This window comes from Misgurnus anguillicaudatus, chromosome 13 (assembly GCF_027580225.2).
Source record: "Misgurnus anguillicaudatus chromosome 13, ASM2758022v2, whole genome shotgun sequence".
Lineage (NCBI taxonomy): Eukaryota > Metazoa > Chordata > Actinopteri > Cypriniformes > Cobitidae > Misgurnus > Misgurnus anguillicaudatus.
In genome coordinates, this window is record NC_073349.2 from 26,908,505 (window position 1) to 26,929,814 (window position 21,310).

Sequence of the window (21,310 nt, forward strand, 5' to 3'; positions counted from 1 at the left end):
AGGTCTTTGCGATGTTAAATTGCGGAGATCTTGACTTTTCGTCAGAGGGTGTGTCCGTGGCGGCCTGACAAATTTCGGCATTTTCGCCATGAAACAGGAAGTGGCTCTAACTCAGGCATACAATGTCCAATCTGCCCCACGCTTCATACGTTTGATAAGGGTCTTGGCCTGAACACATTTCAATGCCAATATTTAACTTCACTCATAGCGCCACCTAGAGGTAGGAGGAAATACCAGGTTTTATGCTCTGATTTACTGCTCTTAGAGATTTAATCAAATCATCATTATATGTGGTCTGACTGATGTTAAGCCCTTTTCCTTGATAAATTGCGAAGATCTTGACTTTTCGTTGAAGGGCGTGTCCGTGGCGGCCTGGCAAAGTGTGATGTTTCGCCATGAAACAGGAAGTTGTTATAACTCAGGCATACAATGTCCGATCTGCCCCTGACTTCACACGTTTGATAAGGGTCCAGGCCTGAACACATCAACATGGCATAATTCAGTAACACTCATAGCGCCACCTAGAGGCAGCAGGAAATACCATGTTTTACGCTGTGATTTACTGCTCTTAGATATTTAACCATATCAACATCATATTTCACCAGTGTAATCTCAAGACCTTGTGTGATGATAAAAAGCAACGACCTTGACTTTTCATTAAAGGGCGTGTCCGTGGCGGCCTCGCAAAGTATCGGTAAATGAATCGCATTTTTGACAGGCTAAACAAGCCCAAAAAGTCATAAAACGGTGCACACATGTCAGAAGTGGCGAAAATTTACATGTGGCATAGGCGCCAGAAGTGGGCGTGTAAAAATGGCTCGATAGCGCCACCTGCAAAATTTCAAGCGAACAGCCCCCCCGCTACGAAAAATGTACAGATACGAAATTTGGTAGGATCATCTATCACCCCAAGACCTACAAAAAAGTCTCTTGGAGCGAAGCTCTAAACTCCACAAGAAGTCGGCCATTTTGAATTTTTGCCTTGATTTTTGTGCAAATTTGGTCATTTCCAGGCTTCATACTGCAACAAACTCCTCCTACAGATTTAATCCGATCATCGTCATATTTGGTCGGTCTTATCTAAAGGCCTTTGTGATGCTAAATTGCAGAGATCTTGACTTTTTGTTGGAGGGTGTGTCCGTGGCGGGCTGCCAAATTTCGGCGTTTTCGCCATGAAACAGGAAGTGGCTCTAACTCAGGTATACAATGTCCAATCTGCCCCACGCTTCACATGTTTGATTAGGGTCTTGGCCTGAACAAATTTCAATGCCAATATTCAGCTTCAGTCATAGCGCCACCTAGAGGTAGCAGGAAATACCATGTTTTACGCTTTGATTTAGTGCTCTTAGAGATTTAATCAAATCATCATCATATTTGGTTAGATTGATGTAAAGCCCTCTGCGGTGATAAATTGTGAATATCTTGACTTTTCGTTGAAGGGCGTGTCCGTGGCGGCCTGGCAAAGTGTTATGTTTCGCCATGAAACAGGAAGCTGTTGTAATTCAGACATACATTGTTCGATCTGCCCCAGACTTCACATGTTTGATAAGGTTCTTGGCCTGAACACATTTCAATGCCAATATTCAGCTTCAGTCATAGCGCCACCTGCTGCACACAGGCGGTGTGGCACATCAGTTTCCCTTTGAATATCCACCTGTATTTACCCACTTTAATTCATATCCCCCTGGTTCACTGCTTTACTAATGCCATAGGGTAGCGGTGCACATGCGTGCGAGGGCCCTTCCATCGCTGCTTGCAGCTTTAATTATTATTATTTTTCTTCTTCTTCTTCTTCTTCTTCTTCTTCTTCTTCTTCTTCTCCGAAATGGATCACGTTTTTGAGGGCCTAAACATACCCGAAAACTCATGAAAATCTGCACACGCGTCAGAAGTGGCGAAAATTTACATGTAGTATAGGCGTCAGAAGTGGGCGTGTAGAAATAGCTCGATAGCGCCACCTGCAAAATTTCAAGAGAACAGCCCCCCCACTACGAAAAACGTAGAGATACGAAATTTGGTAGGATCATCTATCACCCCAAGACCTACAAAAAAGTCTCTTGGAGCTAAGCTCTAAACCCCACAGGAAGTCGGCCATTTTGAATTTTCTCTGTCATTTTTTGACATTTCCAAGCGTCATACTTTAACGAACTCCTCCTAGCGATTTAATCTGATCATTATCATATTTGGTCAGTCTCATCTAAAGGCCTTTGCGATTCTAAATTGCGGAGCTTTTGACTTTTTGTTGGACGGTGTGTCCGTGGCGGCCTGACGAATTTCGGCGTTTTTGCCATGAAACAGGAAGTTGTTATAACTAAGGCATACAATGTCCAATCTGCCCCACACTTCACATGATTGATAAGGGTCTTGGCCTGATCACATTTCAATGCCAGTATTCAGCTTCAGTCATAGCGCCACCTAGAGGTAGCCGGAAATGACATGTTTTACGCTGTGATTTACTGCTCTTAGAGATTTGATCAAATTATTATCATATTTCGTCATACTGATCTTATGGACTTTAAGATGATATATTGCGACGATCTTGACTTTTCGTTGAAGGGCGTGTCCGTGGCGGCCTGGCAAATTGTGATGTTTCCCCATGAAACATGAAGCTGTTGTCATTCAGGCATACATTATTCCATCTTCCCCCAGACTTTACACGTTTGTTAAGGGTCCCGGCCTGAAAACGTCAGTATAACAATAATCAGGCGCAGTCATAGCGCCACCTGCTGCACGCAGGCGGTGTGGCACATCAGTTTCCCTTTGAATGTCCACCTATATTTACCCACTTTAATTCATATCCCCCTGGTTCACTTCTTTACTAATGCCATAGGGTAGCGGTGCACATGCGTGCGAGGGCCCTTCCATCGCTGCTTGCAGCTTTAATTTAAATTCTTTTTTCTCTTCATATTGTTAGGATGTTACTGTAGAACCATAACCAGCATATAAACGAGGTTATTAATAATGAACAATCTTTGAAATCGTAGACCATAGCTTTAATCAACCTCAGTACTGATCAAAACTACCAAATCTGTACAAAAAGAGAAAAACATACACTGCAAAAAATGACTTTCTTACTTACTATTTTTGTCTTGTTTTCAGCAGAAATATCTAAAAATTCTTAAATCAAGATGTATTTTCTTGATAAGAAAAATGACCTAAGAAAATAATACTAGTTTTTAGACAAAAAATATACAATTTAAGTAAATTTGTGCTTAAAACAAGCAAAAATATCTGCCAATGGGGTGAGAAAATTTAACTTGAATTAAGTGTTGAAGAAAAACAAAATCTTATTTCACAATTTTTTTTCTCACCCCATTGGCAGATAATTTTGCTTGTTTTAAGGACAATTTCACTTAAATTGTATATTATTTGTCTTAAAACTAAACTTATTTACTTAGGTCATTTTGCTCATCAAGAAAAAGCTTCTTAATTTAATAATTTTTAGATATTTCTACTGAAAACAAGACAAATGCATAAAACAAGCAAAAAATCTGCCAGTGGGTAAGCAAATTTTTTTTTTTCTTAAACACTAAATTAAAGAAAAATTCCCCATTGGCAGATTTTTTTGCTTGTTTTATGCACAAAATCACTTAAATTTGATATTTTTGGTCTAAAAACTAGACTTATTTTCTTGGGTTGTTTTGCTTATCAAGAAAAAGCATCTTTAAGAATGATTAGATATTTTTACTGAAAACAAGACAAAAATACTAGGATTTGTTTCTTGAAAATCATTTTTTGCAGTGTAGACCTTAGTTTAATTAGGAAATATAACTAGTTTTACCAAACATGCCTTACTAAAAACATTACGTGTGTGCATTTTGACGCAGTGATGTATTTAAAGATTTTTCAGTGCAAGTTGTTTTTAGTTTGGACAGCTCTTACACTGCAAAAAATAACTAGTATTTTTGTCTTGTTTTCAGTAGAAATATCAAAAAATTCTTATATTAAGTTGTATTTTCTTGAGGAGCAAAATGACCTAAAAATAAGTTTAGTTTTTAGACAAAAAATATAAACTTTAAGTAAATTAGTGCTTAAAACAAGCAATAAATAAATAAATAAAATCTGCCAATGGAATAAGAAAAATATTCTTGAAATAAGTTTACTTTTTCATAAACACTTAATTCAAGAAAATTTTTGAATTTTGGCAGATTTTTTTTTGCTTAAATTTGATTTTTTTTTTCTTAAAACTAGACTTATTTTCCTTGGTCATTTAGCTCATTAAAAAAATACATCCTAATTAAAGATTTTTTTTATATTTTTACTAGTGATGCACCGATGTTTCGGCCACCGATATTTATCGGCCGCCGATATTTATTGGCCGATTTTTTTATGAATTTGAAACCATCGGCATATCGGCAATAGCACGAGAAAGGCAGATACCGATTGTTTATTAATGAACTGCATAAAGAAATCCATTATATGTAAAAAACGAGTTAATGTTGTTAATAAAATAAATGCTGCATAGCAAAAACCACCTTTGAAGGTTGTCATGCTGTCTTATTATATTTGTTTTAGCTTAATTTGTGCCTCTCTTATTATGTTGGTCAGTTGAATGTTAATTAGATCCAATCCAGTCCAATTCAGTAAAAATAATTTAATGCAGAAATAAACTAGCAAATTGGCCAAACTGTATAGTATTGTATACAAGTGTTTAATATCGGTATCGGCCAGAAGTTGTCTGTTTAAATCGGTATCGGTATCGGCCCAAAAAAAATCCTGTCGGTGCATCCCTAATTTTTACTGAAAACAAGACAAAAATACTAAGATTTTTTTTCCTGAAAATCATTTTTTGCAGTGTGCAGATAAGTAAAAAAAACTTTCTTACTTAGTATTTTTGTCTTGTTTTCAGTAGAAATATCTAAAAAGTCCTAAATCAAGATGCTTTTTCTTGATTGGCAAAATGACCTAAGAAAATAAGTCTAGTTTTAAGACAAAAAATATATACAATTTAAGTGAATTTGTGCTTAAAACAAGCAAAATTATCTGCCAATGGGGTGAGAAAAAGTTGCTTAAATTAAGTCTTTTAAAAAAAAGAAAACTTATTTTTAGATTTTTTCTCACCCCATTGGCAGAAATTTTTGCTTGTTTTAAGCACAAAAGCACTTAAATTGTATAGTTTTTGACTAAAAATTAGACTTATTTTCTTAGGTCATTTTGCTCATCAAGAAAATACATCTTGATTTAAGAATTTTTACTGAAAACAAGACAAAAATACTAAGTAAGAAGGCATTTTTTGCAGTGTAATTTAATAAATGTGAATGAATATTTTTCATTATTTGTTGGTAAAACTAAAAATATGCAGATTATTATTTGGTACAGTTTTATATACATTTTTATGTACATATTTATGTCATTTCAAAAGGGAACCTGGCCAAAAGATTAAGAACAACTGCTAAACTCTCATTTTATTTAAAAATGTTAACACATTAACACGACCATATTAATTTAGAGAGTATTTGTACTTTTAAATTCAGTATAATGAGCTTGTTAATGTTGAAGGAGTTAAATGAGCGAGACCCAGCTCTGCTCAGCACTCAGTGATGTGATGCAAGAGGAGGAGGAGGAGGAAGGAGGAGCGAGCAGAAGAACAGACCAGCTGAGCCTTTCTGCTCTCAGTCTCTCGTCAGCATCTGCCAGAGCGGTTTCCTTTCCTCTGCTTCTCTGAGAAACTCACGTACGCAGATACGCACCTCTTTGCAGTTTGGGGAGAGCGTTTGATTCTGTTTGCTCTGCCTGGACAATGCTGCCTTGGAAAAGGAGTAAGTTTGTGCTTGTGGACAATGAAACCAAAAGCAAGCCTAAAAGTCTTGGAGTGGGGTTAACTTATCATTCTCTGCTGTCTACTTTGCTCCACTCCTGTCCCGACCTCGTCCCCGACTGTCCGTTTCACTGGCTGGGAAGCGTCTTCCACAGCAAGCGTCAGAAAGTGGAGCTCAATAAAGAGGAACCCACCTACAACGTGCGATACCTGGGTAGCACGGTCACCATCATGGCTAAAGGGGAAGAGTGCACGCAGGAGGCGGTTGCTAAGATATGGACTCGCAGCAACTACGGCGAACAGAGCGCCAAGATGAAGCTCACCGTTGGCCCCTACGGCATCCGCATGGGGGCGGATAAAAGCGGCAAAAAGAAACCCGTCCACCTGTATTCCCTCAACCGCATTACGTATTGCACTGCAGATCCCTTTCGTCCTAAAATCTTTGCGTGGATTTACAGACATCAGGTGAAGAATAAAGCAGTGGTACTACGTTGCCATGCCGTCCTGCTGGCGAAGGCCGAAAAGGCCAGAGCCTTGGCGTTCAGTCTGTACCAAACATCTACATCCGCGTTCACCGAATTCAAAAGGCTAAAACGTCAAAGTGACTTTCGCCATTGCCAACAGCAGTTATTGGGCGAGGATATCGTACCTCTTATGCCGCTACGGAGACTCTTAAACGGGCAGTGCCATTATCAGCCACCAGCAGAAAAGCCTGGAAGTGCCTCACGGCTTTCTTCCATTTCTGAGGAAGAAGAAGAAGAGGAGGATGAAGGACAGGGCGATTTGGAAACATCAGCTACGACAAATTACAGCCCTCCGGAGAACGATCTGAGTAAACCGGATGAGGTTTCCATTACAAGCTGGGATGAAGCACATATGACTATCAGCACTCTGGTGTGACTTTACATGGATACAGTTTAGTGTCCTCACCACTGAGCCTACGTCCTGACTCTTCTCTCCCGCCTTCCCACTCCGTCCGGAACGTTCTGTGAATTCCATGGATCTCCCCTTGCATCCGTTTCGGGATAAGGACCAAGGGAAGTGACTTGGCACCACTGATGTTGCCTAAGGAAGAACTATGAGATGTATACATATAGAGAGGATTGGACTGTTTGAGCCAACAAGCACAATAAAGGAAGACCAGGTACACCAATTATTCAGCATTGTTTGGGAGATTACACCGAAAAGCCTTTATGTACCCGGACTTTAAGCAAAGCTTAAACTGCACACCCAAAGATGATGATAAATCATGCATCTTGTACTTTTTGTGAGTACAAATGTGATGGACTGGGATCTTTGTATACAATTTTTGATGTTTGTAATTTCCCTCGGAGACCTGTCTTAATATGCTCGCTTCAGGGAGACGGGGGGTTGGAGTTAAAGCCGTTTTATTGGCTTTGGGAGCAATGCTAATGAATTAAACCATAACTTAGGAATCGAGCCACTGACTGGACATGTTTACTGCTTCAATTTGTCAAAGCTTTGCTAATCAGTATTGCATAAGAAATGGCAGCATCAAAATATTTTTAAAGCTGTATTTGTTGTACACTGTGATTTGTTTGGGACCAATAACAGCAGAGATCTTGTATTTCTACAAATTGAGCAATTGTAGTTAATGCTGAAAGTGTTGAATTAATGTGCTCAGATTTTTATGCTGTTCACGTGAAGGTCGTAGCTTCCATCTGTCAACTCTGGCATGGGGTTTTGTATTTGCACATCATATTAATCTTTTGGATAAACCGATTAAATCAACAGTGAACTGTTTTTACTACTCTCATCTTTTTCTGCACAATTGGATTTGTGTTATAATTATTTGTTGTATATTAAAATATTTATCGTAACTCTGAGTTTCAGGTTTATTTATTTTATCTGAATTAAATTGCATTGGCTTTAAAGTGACAACTGCTGTTTTTTCCGACCATATTTGGCAGACAATACATTTCCGGCTTGAAAAGAAATATAAATGAATGAAACGGCTAAAAATGTCCATTGACACAGGCTGTGAGTGGGTTGGAACACAGATTTCATCTGCAGCTTGTGGGCATTACTGTATTTCCTCAAAGTGAGGCTATTAATCAGCCGATTGAATTGGACGGAAGTGAACATAAAGCACCTGGGCGAGACGGCACAGAGCTTTCAGTGAAATAAGTAGGAAAAACCTTCAACAGACTCTCAGTGCATACTTGTTCACGGTGAACAAAAGATTAGCAAAATAGTGTATGAATGGAATTCACAATAATTATTATTACCTGGTTTTGAAAATACGTTTTTATAAGAGTTATAAGAGTTTCTAATACTGTTGCTTATACTTTCGCAAACCTTTAATCCTGTAATTAATTTACACTGTAAAAAAATTCCGTAGAAACTGCAGCTGGGTTGCCGGTAATTTACCGTAGATTTAAATTTGTTTTTAACTGGCAACATTTTGTTCAAAGCCAAATGAACATTAAACATTTTTAAGTATTTATCTTTTTTTAGAGTAAAACTAAAAAAACAGCATCAAGCAAAACATTCTGGGAAACAAAATCTGAAGCAAAAAACAGAAAAAGGTTGATGATGATTTCTGGTTCCCAGAATGCTTTGCATGAGGCAGTTATTGTATAGTTTTACTCTGTAAAGATAAATACTTGTTAATATTTAAAATTTATTTAACTTTGAACGAATTCTTGCCAGTGGATAACATAAATGTGAATCTACGGTAAATTACCGGCAACCCAGCTGCAATGACATTGTAATTTCTACGGAATTTTTTTACAGTGTATAGGAGATATTTATTATTAAGAGTATACTGAAAAATGTTTTTTTTTTTTTTTTTACTTATAGATACTCCAGTCCAAATGTTTACCCAACTGAGTCATCCAAACAAGCACTTTAACATTAAACATGAATTTGAAAGTTCCCAGCATGCATTGCAGCAATAAAAAAATGTGGTTGCGATGCCGCAGGGATTACACTTTTTTGTTGGCTAACCGGAAAGTTAGGATACTGGTTCCTTCACAAAAAAGCCCATTCCTTTATCACATAAACTTTTGGATTATCGCAAAAAATAAAGTCTGTGTTTAACAACACTGTAAAAAAAATCTGTAGAAATTACAGTATTACTGTGTATTACTGGCAACTAGCTGCCAGTAACTTACTGTAGATTTTACATTTATGTTATTTACTGGCAACAGTTTGTTCATGAACATGAAACATTTTCAGTCTTTATCTTCTACAGTAAGTTACTGGCAACTAGCTGCATAATTACAGCAATTTTTACAGTGAAATTTATGACACTACATATTTTGTCCAACAAGTTAGTCTTCACAGATAAACACAAATAATTTTGAAGTCAAAAATCTGCTTTTTGTATTTCTAGTAAACACATTTACTTCTAAATTCATACAATCTGTGAAGATGAACTTGTTGGACAAAATGTTCAAGTATTTAACTTTAAAGTGCACCTATTTCATTGCTAAAAAAATTATTTTGTGTATTTGGTATAATACAATGTGATTGTGTGGTTTATGATTAAAAAACACATTATTTTCCACATATCGTAAATTTTTGTAGGTTCAGATTTCACTCTTTTCTTGAAACGCACGGATTAGAAAATATCTGTGTCCCTGATTGGCCAGCTAATCTGTACGTTGTGATTGGCCTGAATACCTCCAGAAATGTGATGCTCCTTACCATGTTTGAAAGGTTCGCTCACAATGCGATGCTTATAGGAGTTAATTTACAGGCTGAGTCCGAAGTGGGAGGTATTATGATAATGTCACTCTTCCCAATCCCAGGGAGTAAACTGTTGCCTACATTCCGTGTGTTGAAAAGAGATTTACGTCGGAGATGATAACTTGCGTCATCGTTTACTTTGGGGTAACCATCCAGAGCAATGCATAGCAAATGCCAAAAATTAATAACTTTTAAGCAATACACACAAAATCATCTCACAACACCTTAGGTTTTCCGCATGTGCCAATGCAATGAAATGCAATTCGTGAAAATGCAAACAAAGCTTTGTTATGTGTTTATTGGAGATTGCACAGATGTTATCATCAATTTTGTCTTAAAATAGTTTGTCCTCAAGATCTCATAAAACACTTTTGCTGACTGGAAACCAATCAATGGATGGAAATGAAATGGCTAAAACAAAATGCATTACATTGTAATATATCAACCCAGTATCACGAAATTGCGTGACTATTTCACGCATGGACCAGCGTGACAATTTCACGCTTTGCCGCGTTTGAGCGTGAGCATGTCACGCTTTCTGTTTGTGTCACTGTCACGTATTGGTTACTCAACGTTTTTGTCCTAATTTCTTACCATTGTCGCTTCGGTCAACCCAGTCTCACCCCATGTCGTCAATATTTGACGACACTTGACCATTCGTCAATATGTGACGCGGAGGGTATACCTTTCGCGTCATTTTTTGACGAACTGGGGACTTCAATACTATTACGTCCGTTGCATTCTCTTCTCCTATTTTCTTACCATTTTCGCGTCGGTTTAGGGTTAGATTTACATAATGACATCCCTACCCAAACCTAACTCTAACCCCAACGCCAGGTGACAACTGTTTCTAACCCCAACGCCAGGTGACAACTGTTTAATTTCGCGTACACTGTTTAATTTCGCGTACACTGTTTAATTTTGCGTAATCTAACCCTAAACGCGAAAATGGTAAGAAAATAGGAGAAGAGAATGCAACGGACGTAATAGTATTGAAGTCCCCAGTTCGTCAAAAAATGACGCGAAAGGTATACCCTCCGCGTCACATATTGACGAATGGTCAAGTGTCGTCAAATATTGATGACATGGGGTGAGACTGTGTTACTTCGGTTTAGGGTTAGATTTACATAAAATGACACCCTTACCTAAACTAACTGTAACCCCAACGTCAGGTGACAATTGGTTAAAGTTTAGAAAATATAAAAGAGTAAGTATTGTATCTTTTTTTTATAAACCAATACTTAAAGTGACAAATACTTAAAGTGACATATAACACAAGCACCAAATCTAACCCTAAACCGAAGCCCCAATGGTTTGAAAATAGGACAAAAAAAGTTGAGTAACCAATACGTGACAGTGACACAAACAGAAAAGCGTGACATGCTCTGGGCTACATCTCTGACAGGGATTCCCTGGCTCTCATGCTGGCCTGATGATCAAAAATTAGATCAAATCAGCAGTATTTGGTGTCATGATGAAACTATTACTTGTTTTCTTATTCATATTTAGTGTCTTTTGTGTTGTTATTGTTTTGGCGCGAGGTAAAAGTTAATAAAACTATACTTGTATAACGTTACTATTGCTTTCTCATTTATTCTTAACCAGTGTTGGGTGTAACTAGTTACTAGTAATTAATTAGTTACTGTAATTGAATTACTTTATCCTTGAAAAAGTAAAGTAAGGGATTACTCTTATTTTTCTTGTAATCTAATTACAGTTACTTCTGATGTAACTAAATACTGTGTATGGACTCTAAAACAATTATGTATACTATAATACAATAGTGGATTTAACATAGTTTAAGTTTACAATTCTCACTATTAACTGGTTGATTATAAGCATTAATATTAATGAGATGCTGGCAGTTATTAATACTTAAAAGCACATATTAATGCCTAATTCTGCAAAATCTTATTCTACTATCTTAACCCTCCCCATTTCTACCAATACTTAAAATTAACAACTTCTTTAGTATTAATAAGCAGTAGTTGGAGTATATTGAGGCAAAAGTAGTTAATAGTTAGTTAATAGAGACAATTGGACCCTAAAATGGGACCAGAATAATTGATGTACTTTTATATATTATTTCTTCGAGTCATTTCAAGCCTATCCTTGTATCATGCACTAAATAGGATTTAGAAAGTAGTTAGTAATAAGTAATTAAATACTTTTTGGAGAGAGTAATTTGTAAAGTAATATAATTACATGATTGAAGATGTAATTAGTAACTAGTAATTAATTACTTTTTTTGAGTAACTTACCCAACACTGTTCTTAACGCGATACGAGCACTCGGTTATTATTAGACTTCGTTCTTGTCAGTACTATATAAAACTGTTTTTTATAAGTGTCAGAGAGATGTTTTTGCATGCTGCTTATAAATATACCAGTGGCGATATCTCATAACATGTTTTAAGTCACGTCGCGTTTAAATAAATGATCAATGTCCACATTTAAAAGCTGCGGTGCTTACCTGCAGTTCCACGGTGTTTTCGCGTTCTGATAAGAGATATAGCTCCAGAAAAAAAAGAGTGTTTACATTCCTCTTTCCAAGTGTTAATCGTCCACACAATGTGACAAGACATTACTCCCATTAAGTTTAACGTAACATCCAAGAGCGCTGATCTTTGACAAAATAATAACTTCCGATTGGGGATTCACAGACTGATTTATGAGCTAGTGAACTAATGAGACACACGGAGAGTGTTTAAAAACAGGGCCTCCATTCACTAGGTGGCGGAATGATACGAAAGGTGAAGCGGTTACTGTGCCGTTATCAGTACAATATCGTATAGCTCTTAGCCAATCAGATTCGAGAACCAGAAAGAACTGTTGTATAAAAAGAAATATGTCCTTAATTTGTGAAGGAAAGAGTATTGAGTGAAAGGCAGACAGAAGCAATTAATTAAACAACAAATGCTTTCAAAAAGAAGAGAATGATGTAGACGACAACGTTAAGGTACAGAGTAATTTACACCCTGAGAGACATTTCACAAGCTTTAGTATGATACATATACCTAAAGGCAATTCGGATATGACACATGTGGAACAAATCCAGACCATTAAATAAGCGTTTGTCACACCTGCCAAATGCAATTGAAAATGTACAGGCTGTGAATGTCTTTGCAGCATTTAAAAGGGAATAAAAAAGATAATTTATCTCTAAGACAACACCTGCCACAAAATTGTGAGGGATATGTTAAGGCGCCGGTTTAATTCATTTTATTTGCTGTTTGTGCTCTTATATAGCTCTGATGGTAAAGCATTAGCACACATACTGATTAAAATAATCGTATACCTTGTAATGCACTGCAGTCTCTTTGGATAAAAGCATCTGCCAAATGCATTAATGTAAAGTTGCTGTCCACTTGCATTTTATTTACTCACCATAGCCAACTGTACTTGCATTTGTTGCTTGTGAATGAGCTATAAAACAAAAAGGCATCCGGTTGGATTTTGTATACATGTAGTGGTTGGATTTGACATGGTTTTGTCCCTGGGACCGGATGTGTGTGGTGACAGTCACAAAATAATGGGAGTAAAGGCTGTTTGTTACCTCGCTCCTGTAAGCCTCAATGAAAGTGTAAATAGTCTCCCCCAGAGGCGTCAAGTCTTGGGAACAAGGTGTGCTAGAGCGGGACATACAGGATCAACGAGGCATCTTTCAGCATATCAACAGAGAGAGAGAGAGAGAGAGAGAGAGAGAGATAAAAAGGATGACAGGATGGTTTTAGTTGTATGTGTGTTTAAGTGAAAGAGAGATAAAAATATCTATTTGTATTCCTGGGCAGTGTTCTCATCTTTTGAACGGTGATGCTGAATTCTGCATTATTACCTTTAAACACACACTGTGTGTTCAAACTCCCTAAAGGTTCAATCATAAATAGTTAAATCTCAGAAAGGCATTTGGAGAAACCCATGCAAAAATGGTAAGAAAATAAGAAAAACAATTAAGTAACCAATACGTGAAACTGACATGGAAAAAAATCTGTGTTACGGACACGAAAAATGCGGAGATCTGTGACAATGACACAGATAAATGAGCAAAATATTCTGTGACTATAACACAGAAATTCGTGAGATCAGGTTGATTTGACAGACAGTAATCAATCAAGAGACAACAGGAAAGTACAGGGTGGAGAGAGGGGCATGGGATCGGCAAAAGACCTCGAGCCGGGAATCGAATTTGGGTCGCCGGAAGTGCGTCTGCACTATATGTCAACCCATTCTCACTCCCGAATGCGTCAAAATCTGAAGCATGTTCAAACGCCTTCAGCGTCAGTATGAAGACGCAAAGGGTGCCCCTATGCGTCACTATATTGACGAAATGGGAACTCCGTCACGTTATGCGATGATCGACAGGATCATGCCGCTTCTGGATGGTAACTACTCAATTTTTGTTACAAATTTTTTTTTACCATTGTCGCTTGTGGTTAGAACGACTTTCTGTTACATAAAATTACATCCTAACCCAAACCCAACTCTAACCCTAACCCCAAGCGACAACAACCCATCCTCACCCCATGGCGTCAATATTTGACGCCACTTGACCATGCGTCAATATGTTACGCGGAGGGTATACCTTTCGCGTCATTTTTTGACGAACTGGGGACTTCAATACTATTACGTCCGTTGCATTCTCTTTCCTATTTTCTTACCATTTTCGCGTCGGTTTAGGGTTAGATTTACATAATGACATCCCTACCCAAACCTAACTCTAACCCCAACGCCAGGTGACAACTGTTTAATTTCGCGTACACTGTTTAATTTTGCGTAATCTAACCCTAAACCGACGCGAAAATGGTAAGAAAACGGACGTAATAGTATTGAAGTCCCCAGTTCGTCAAAAAATGACGCGAAAGCTATACCCTCCGCGTAACATATTGACGCATGGTCGGGTGTCGTCGAGTATTGACGCCATGGGATGAGGATGTGTTGGCGACAATGGTTTAAAAATTAGAAGACAAAAAGTATAAACCAATACTTAAACTGACATCCAAACCCCAAGTCTAACCCCAATCAAACATGATCTCACAAAGTTCCGTGGGATAGTCACGTAATTTTGTGCTCATTTTTCCATGGCATTCTCACGGATCTCCGCATTTTTGAGACACCCCTCGCTGCAGCCTGCAGCGCGATGACGTGGTGGATTGATCCAGTACGTGATGGATGTTCAAACACGCATGCGCAGTGAATATAATGTTACGCGCATGCGCGCATTGCGCAGTGGTGTGTTGTTGTTGATGAACAATCGCACGTGCTTTGGTATTTCAAGAAGAATCTGCCGATAAACGAAGGATTATTTAACAACAGTGATTGTATAAAGGTAGGTAATTAATCTTTATTTACTGATTTGTTGTTTCAACATGTATAGTCTTGTGTAACGTTAGTGTTATGTGTCCGAAGCGGTATAAAGGTGACTTAATATGCTAACAGCGATTCTCATTTTAATCATAACGTTACTTCAGAACATAATGCCACGCGTGGACAGACTGTAGGTCTAATGTAAAACTAACCTGATTTTGCTAAGCTAACTAATGCTTTTTTTAGGCTAACTAATGCTATTGCATTGTTCTAGATGAATGTTTTTTTAAAGGACAGTTGCCCAGTAATAGGTGCACATACTGTAACCAGTGCCACTTAATCTTAAATTAATACATCTGGATTGGATTTTTTTATAAAAGAGACTTAGTACTTGTATGTTAACAATCCTTTGCATTTTTATTTGAAAAGTTCAACTTAATGAGATTTGACTGTTTTTTTGTAGATTTGACTGGATTTGGCAAGATGCCCTTGCTCATTAAAGAAGATGGAGATGTGGCTTTTATCAGACATGCCAGCTTTTTCACTATGTTGTTAGTAAAGCATTTTTCAGAGAAAAGGCTCATGTAGTCTGGCTTGACAGTAAGTTATTTAATTAAAAAAAAATTCCATAGCTCAATTAGAGCATTACATTATTAGCAAATATCATCAGGTAACACACATACTAATTAAAACATGTCACTGTAAGTCACTTTGGATAAAAGCATCTGCCAAACGTGTAAATGTAAGTGTGTGTGTGTGTGTGTGTGTGTGTGTGTGTGTGTGTGTGTGTGTGTGTGTGTGTGTGTGTGTGTGTGTGTGTGTGTGTGTGTGTGTGTGCTTATAGTAACAGTGTTTTTATTCTAATTTCATATAAAGTATCCATAGATTTAGACTATACATTTGTTAATTTTTAATATTTACTTCTCTTTCTTAAAATAGGTGTTGTCAACTGGAACACATTCTCTGGGGTGTAGAGATTTATTTACAGACTGTCCACCAGGTCGAGTTGGAGGAAGGGTGTCCCAGGGATGAATTGTTCATCTATTCTGCATCAGTAAAGCAGTGGTGGCGTGGCACTGACTTTAAACTATTTAAGATCAAACTGTGACAATAGCTTTACCTGTGCTGACTGCAGTCAGTTATATGTGACCCTGCCTGTGAAAAAACAGGATAAGTCTTGAAATGTAATTATGATATAATGAGCATCAAAGTGTTATTTTCATTACTTTCACATTGATTTTGACATTTGACATGATTTTACTCAGTCAACCCCACACACCCAGCCAACTTTTTCTTTGAACTTTTGCCCTTTGGCCGGCGCTACAAAGCACTGAACACTATAAACAACAGTTTGTTCTTCAGGTTATATACCTAAACAATTAAAGCACCCATAACTTCCACACCTGTCATAACTGTATATTCACCACATACTGTACATCTGAAACTACCATTCTAAACTATGCTACTGTAAATATCACCTATTATCTATCTGTACAACAACAGCATCTGAACATCCATACAGGCATCACTACACACAATTGTAAAAAAGGAGAATATATATATACATATACTTATATATACTTACTGTACCATGCTGCTTATTTAAATTATTTTTGTTTTTATATTACTAGTGTGTTATTGTCTTTAATTTAACTTAGTCATTCTATTTATGTCCGTAACATGTCACCAAGACAAATTCCTTGTATGTGACAAAAACATACTTGGCAATAAAGCTGATTCTGAAGATATCAATGTTTTTTTTTACAGAATGTTGTTTACATTATGTAGAATGAGTTAATGTAGAAAACAGTAAATCACAGAAAGATGACTAGCTGAGTTTTCACTAAGTTCATGTTTAGGCCTAATGTTTATTGTTAAAATGTTTTAATATTTGCAGTCACTGATCATCAGTGAATTGAACAAGCTGTGGGGTAAAAGTTAAATAAACAAGCAACTTAAATAAATGACAAGTTATTTTTGTTTCCATTTAACAGTAACTTGAATAGATATATATATAATAGAATATTTTTTAAATAACTTCAATACAACACTCAAATAAATGATTGATTAAAACGTTACATGTATCATTGCTAATATACCTTATCTTGTTGTTTAAAGATGATTGTTTAATACATCTTAACATTACCACATGTTAAGATAATACATTACACAATGCTAAAAATGTAAAATGAGTTTACAGTCCCTTACGAAAATTAACCATGGTTTTATTGTGGTAAAAGTGTAGTAACCATAGTTTTTGGTGTGATTATCAGCAAAACCATGGTTTTACTACACCAACTATTGTTTTTGAAAACCACGGTTATCAAAACTATTGTTATTTTGTAGTTACCATGGTTTTACTACAGTACCATGTTTTTTTTTGTTTTAACTGTAGTAAAACCATGGTTAATTTTCGTAAGGGGTAACGTTAGCCTACTCATTCAATACGATCAGCTTTTATGGATAAATTATGTGAAAATAACTGCACTGAACACGCGAAAATGGTTTTATTTTGCACGTGGGTATCCACGTAAACTTATTAACTAATCTAGGACAACAGCACGTTTATCGGCATTTGACGGCAAATGTGTTAATGTTTGTGTTCAAATACACAACCGAGCACTGGATTTGGATTTATATTCACTGCGCATGCGTGTTTGAACATCCACTACGTACTGGATTAATCCACCACGTCATCGCGCTGCAAGCTGCAGCGAGGACTTCTTGGCATTTTTCCGTGGCCCTGCTACGGACTGTCTTTTTCCGTGGCATTCTCACGGATTGGTTACTCAACTGCTTTTTCCTATTTTCAAAGCATTGTCGCTTCGGTTTAGGATTAGATTTGGTGTTTGCGTTAGTATGTCACTTTAACTATTGGTTTATACAATTTTTTCTGATTTATTCTTTTATATTTTCTAAACTTTAAACAATTGTCGCCTGGCGTTGGGGTTAGAGTTGGGTTTGGGTAGGGATGTCATTTCATGTAAATCTGGCCCTAAACCGAAGCGAAAATGGTAAGAAAATAGGACAAAACAGTTGAGTAACCAATCCGTGAGAATGCCACGGAAAAAGACAGTCCGTAGCAGGGCAACGGAAAAATGCGGAGATCCGTGAGAATGCCACGGAAAAATGAGCACAAAATTCCGTGACTATGCCACGGAAATTCGTGAGATCAGGTTGCCCCAACCCCAAGCGACAATGATTTAAAAATTGGAAAAAAATTGAGTAGTTACCGTCCAGAAGTGGCATGATCCTGCCAATCGTCGCAAAACATGACGGTATCACTTTCCGGGATTCATTTTCGTCTATATCCGAACGCTGAGGGATTAGCATGAAAGCACTGGAGTTCCCATTTCGTCGATATAGTGACGCATAGGGGCACCCTTCGCGTCTTCATACTGACGCCAGGGGCGTAGCCAGTAATGGGCCAGGGCGGCACTGGCCCGCCCACATAACTCCCTGGCCCGCCCAGGCAAGTTTAATCAAAATAATTTGTTTTGTTTATTTTTATTATTCAAATGTATTTAAGAAAATATATTAATATAATCCTGATTTATTGTTGACCGTCGTGTGTATAATTTGCTTTCTAAATAAAATGGAGTTGTTAAAGCAAGTTGTAGTAAGCCTCCGGAACGTAATTGGTTGCTAGGGGTTCTGACAGGTAGACTCTGTGTGGAGCGACGGGCTCTGGCAGCCAGCCAGCTAACTTTGCTAACTGCTTTTTTAGCTAATATTAAAATTGCCACAATAATGGCTAAAGTTTCTTTAATGTGTTATTTAAAAAAGCAAGAGTTGAGGAAGACGATACGCCACTGCCTCCATCTGCCGAGTCCTACCAGCCCAGTTCTTCAGACTTATCAACCCACAAGGCGGCTAGTCAGGCGCGCTGGTGGAGCCGGTTGCCGCTTGCTCCCTGGCGGCGGTTCCAGTGCGCTCTCCGGTCAGACTGACACAGGTTGACCCGCCGATCTAACGGCAATTGATGAACCAACCCAATTTGAATCCACGAGTACTACTCGCCTCAAAAACCTGTGCCTTTTGTTTTTTGAAAAATAACTCTGTGACTCTTTGGACTATAATGAGATCATTTCTGTTTTCAACATTAAACCCAGGCGTTTGCGTCTTGTTTTGTAGAATGAAAACAACAAAGGTAAGCCTGTTGTTTAACTAATTTCCTTAATTTTTGCTCGGTAAGTGATTTAACTAAGTGGTGTGTTGTGTATAGATGTATGCCTTATAGGTTAAGTTACATTGTTTAATTTAAACGAGTTGCTATTTTTTGGCACAAAAGCTTAATTTCCACCAGGCTGATTGCACTGAATATGGTTGATTTAATATAAATTAGGCAGTGTGTTGTTATTTATTTCAAACCGTGCTCTGCTGAGAGTTTTCATTATTTTTAATTTCCTGTTACTTTTAGCCTACTTTATTTCAGGTGAACTGTTTTTGCACTACTGACTACTAGCCTAAATAAGACTGCCTGGCCTGGTTTGTCCAGCCTTTATTGAGCTATGTGTTGGGTGAACATGTTTAGACAGTGTTTTATTATTGCCTTCGCCGAAAATTTCAAAGGAAAGATGTCACTGTTTTTGCAGATTGTCTATTCTTTTTTCTACTCTTAGGTTTAATTATTATTTAAGTCATTTTATTCTAGGATAAACTATTGGCCCACTCACTTTTGCCCCGCCCGCCCAAAATACAATTTCTGCCTACGCCCCTGACTGACGCTGAAGGTGTTTGAACATGCTTCAGATTTTGACGCCTTGGGGAGTGAGAATGGGTTGCATATGTCGGAGCTCTGTCCGTTAAACCATCGGCCCTGACATGATTGGTTCTTTTAAATGGAAGACCGGACTTCTGTAACCAGAGCTTCCATATTGTCCCTGTCCCAAATGGCACACTGCTGACTTGTGGACTTCCTCAGAGTCCACACTTTGATGACATCTTGTAGTGCAGACCTTAGGGACCCTTTACACGAGTCCACGAGGGTGCACCGGAGTCGTATTTTGATTGCTCTTTCGCAAGGATTGGGTTGGTAAAGAGCTGGATATGCGAAGACCGCATCAATTGTGCAAAGGGGGTAGATGGGACACCCTAGGGACTCGTAGACTAAGCAAGAATGCGCAGTGTAAGGCCACGCGACAGGAAGTGCACATGAAGTGCGACATTTGGGACAGGGCCATTGAGCGTTGCATTGTTCCCAATTCGTAGTAATAGTAGTGCTCAATTTTGTTATATCCAATATCTTTGTTAACACTGAAGATCAAGTTCGCAAATACGACAGCAAATAAATACTTTACAAATAGGACGAAATTGAGAGACTTACATAAATATATCTTGATTTATATCTTGGTTTCAATTTGTTTGCATATTAAATATTCAGTTTCTCCGAAATATGTCATACTATGGTTGGCTATTCATACAAGCATATTTTATCTTGATTTAAAATCTTTATTTAAATAATGACATGCATTAGATTAGACAGAATAAAACATTTCAGCATCTAAACGGCTGCAGCAGATCAGATAGCCTGCAATGCGTTTGTTATGCAACCCCATTATAATTCAGGCCAAATAAGTTGTCTGTCTGATGCACAAACTCTCTCGCTGAAAGAGCTTAACTGCGATTAACATTACTGAGCAGTGTCATCGAAACACCAGCCACCCACAAGAGGCCTGAGCTCACTGACACTTACAAATAATGACGCTGAATATTGCATGACCTTTCAAAAACAGGGCTTGCACACCGTTATAACCATATAAATTTTTAATGGTGGATAAAAAAGATATTATATTCTGACAGCCAACCTGGTAAGAAGTGAGACTATACCAAACATCATTACATAGTCTTGTTAGTAAAAGTAATCCATGAGCCTTAAATATTTTATTTGACTTTCAATAAATTCTCTTTGTTCATATGTTTTTGAGCTCATATTTTTCTGCAAAAGTTTGTGGATAGGGGTCCACTTGTACTGTATCTGTGAAATTTGGGAGATTTAATTAGTCATAAAAGTCATAATAAATGATGTTGTTTCCACACTTGACATGTTTGATTTAATTACAACAAACTCTGATTGCTCTAATTTTAATAAGTGTGAACGCTTTCCATGTAAACCTTGGTGCATACCAAATAAGTAATAAAATATAGCCTTTTCTTTTTTGGTCCTGACCAAGGCCGCATTTACATTGCATGACTCAATTCCCAATTTTTTCTCTTTCATGCTTAGTGAAGTTTCAGGTAAAATGGTGTAATCTTGTATTTACACATTGTGTAATAATTTTGTCTGTGTCCATTGCATATTGTAACGTTTTACTTCTTCAGTGGTTTAAGCTGTTCGGGGTCAGTATGTCTACTGTGATTTGCTTTGCCAAGTGTTTAGTGTAAATGTTGATATCGGATACGAGTCGCTTTTAAAAGAGGATACATGAAACAAATCGGAAATGGGCAAGATTTGAAGCGAACCAAACTTTAAGTTTGAACATTATTTATAGCTCTCTTGAAAAACTTATTTGGTTTGATTTAGTTAAACATTTCA

The 21,310-nt window shown here is 37.5% G+C and overlaps 1 protein-coding gene and 1 long non-coding RNA gene across 2 annotated transcripts; both read left to right on the forward strand.

Moving 5' to 3' along the window:
* The first annotated feature begins 5,599 nt into the window (after window positions 1-5,599).
* fam43b (family with sequence similarity 43 member B) lies at window positions 5,600-7,599 on the forward strand. Its single transcript, XM_055189383.2, has one exon. The coding sequence runs from the start codon at window positions 5,741-5,743 to the stop codon at window positions 6,656-6,658; it is 918 nt and encodes a 305-aa protein (XP_055045358.1). The 5' UTR covers window positions 5,600-5,740; the 3' UTR covers window positions 6,659-7,599.
* Window positions 7,600-14,706: 7,107 nt separating this feature from the next.
* On the forward strand, window positions 14,707-17,503 carry LOC129443876 (uncharacterized). The gene is made up of 3 exons (XR_012372964.1): window positions 14,707-14,797; window positions 15,239-15,375; window positions 15,715-17,503. It is a non-coding gene; the product is annotated as an uncharacterized lncRNA (long non-coding RNA).
* Window positions 17,504-21,310: the final 3,807 nt, after the last annotated feature.

What these genes read in the sequence shown, in the direction of transcription:
- fam43b (XM_055189383.2), top strand. Translation starts at nt 5,741, where the DNA reads ATGCTGCCTTGGAAAAGGAGTAAGTTTGTGCTTGTGGACAATGAAACC.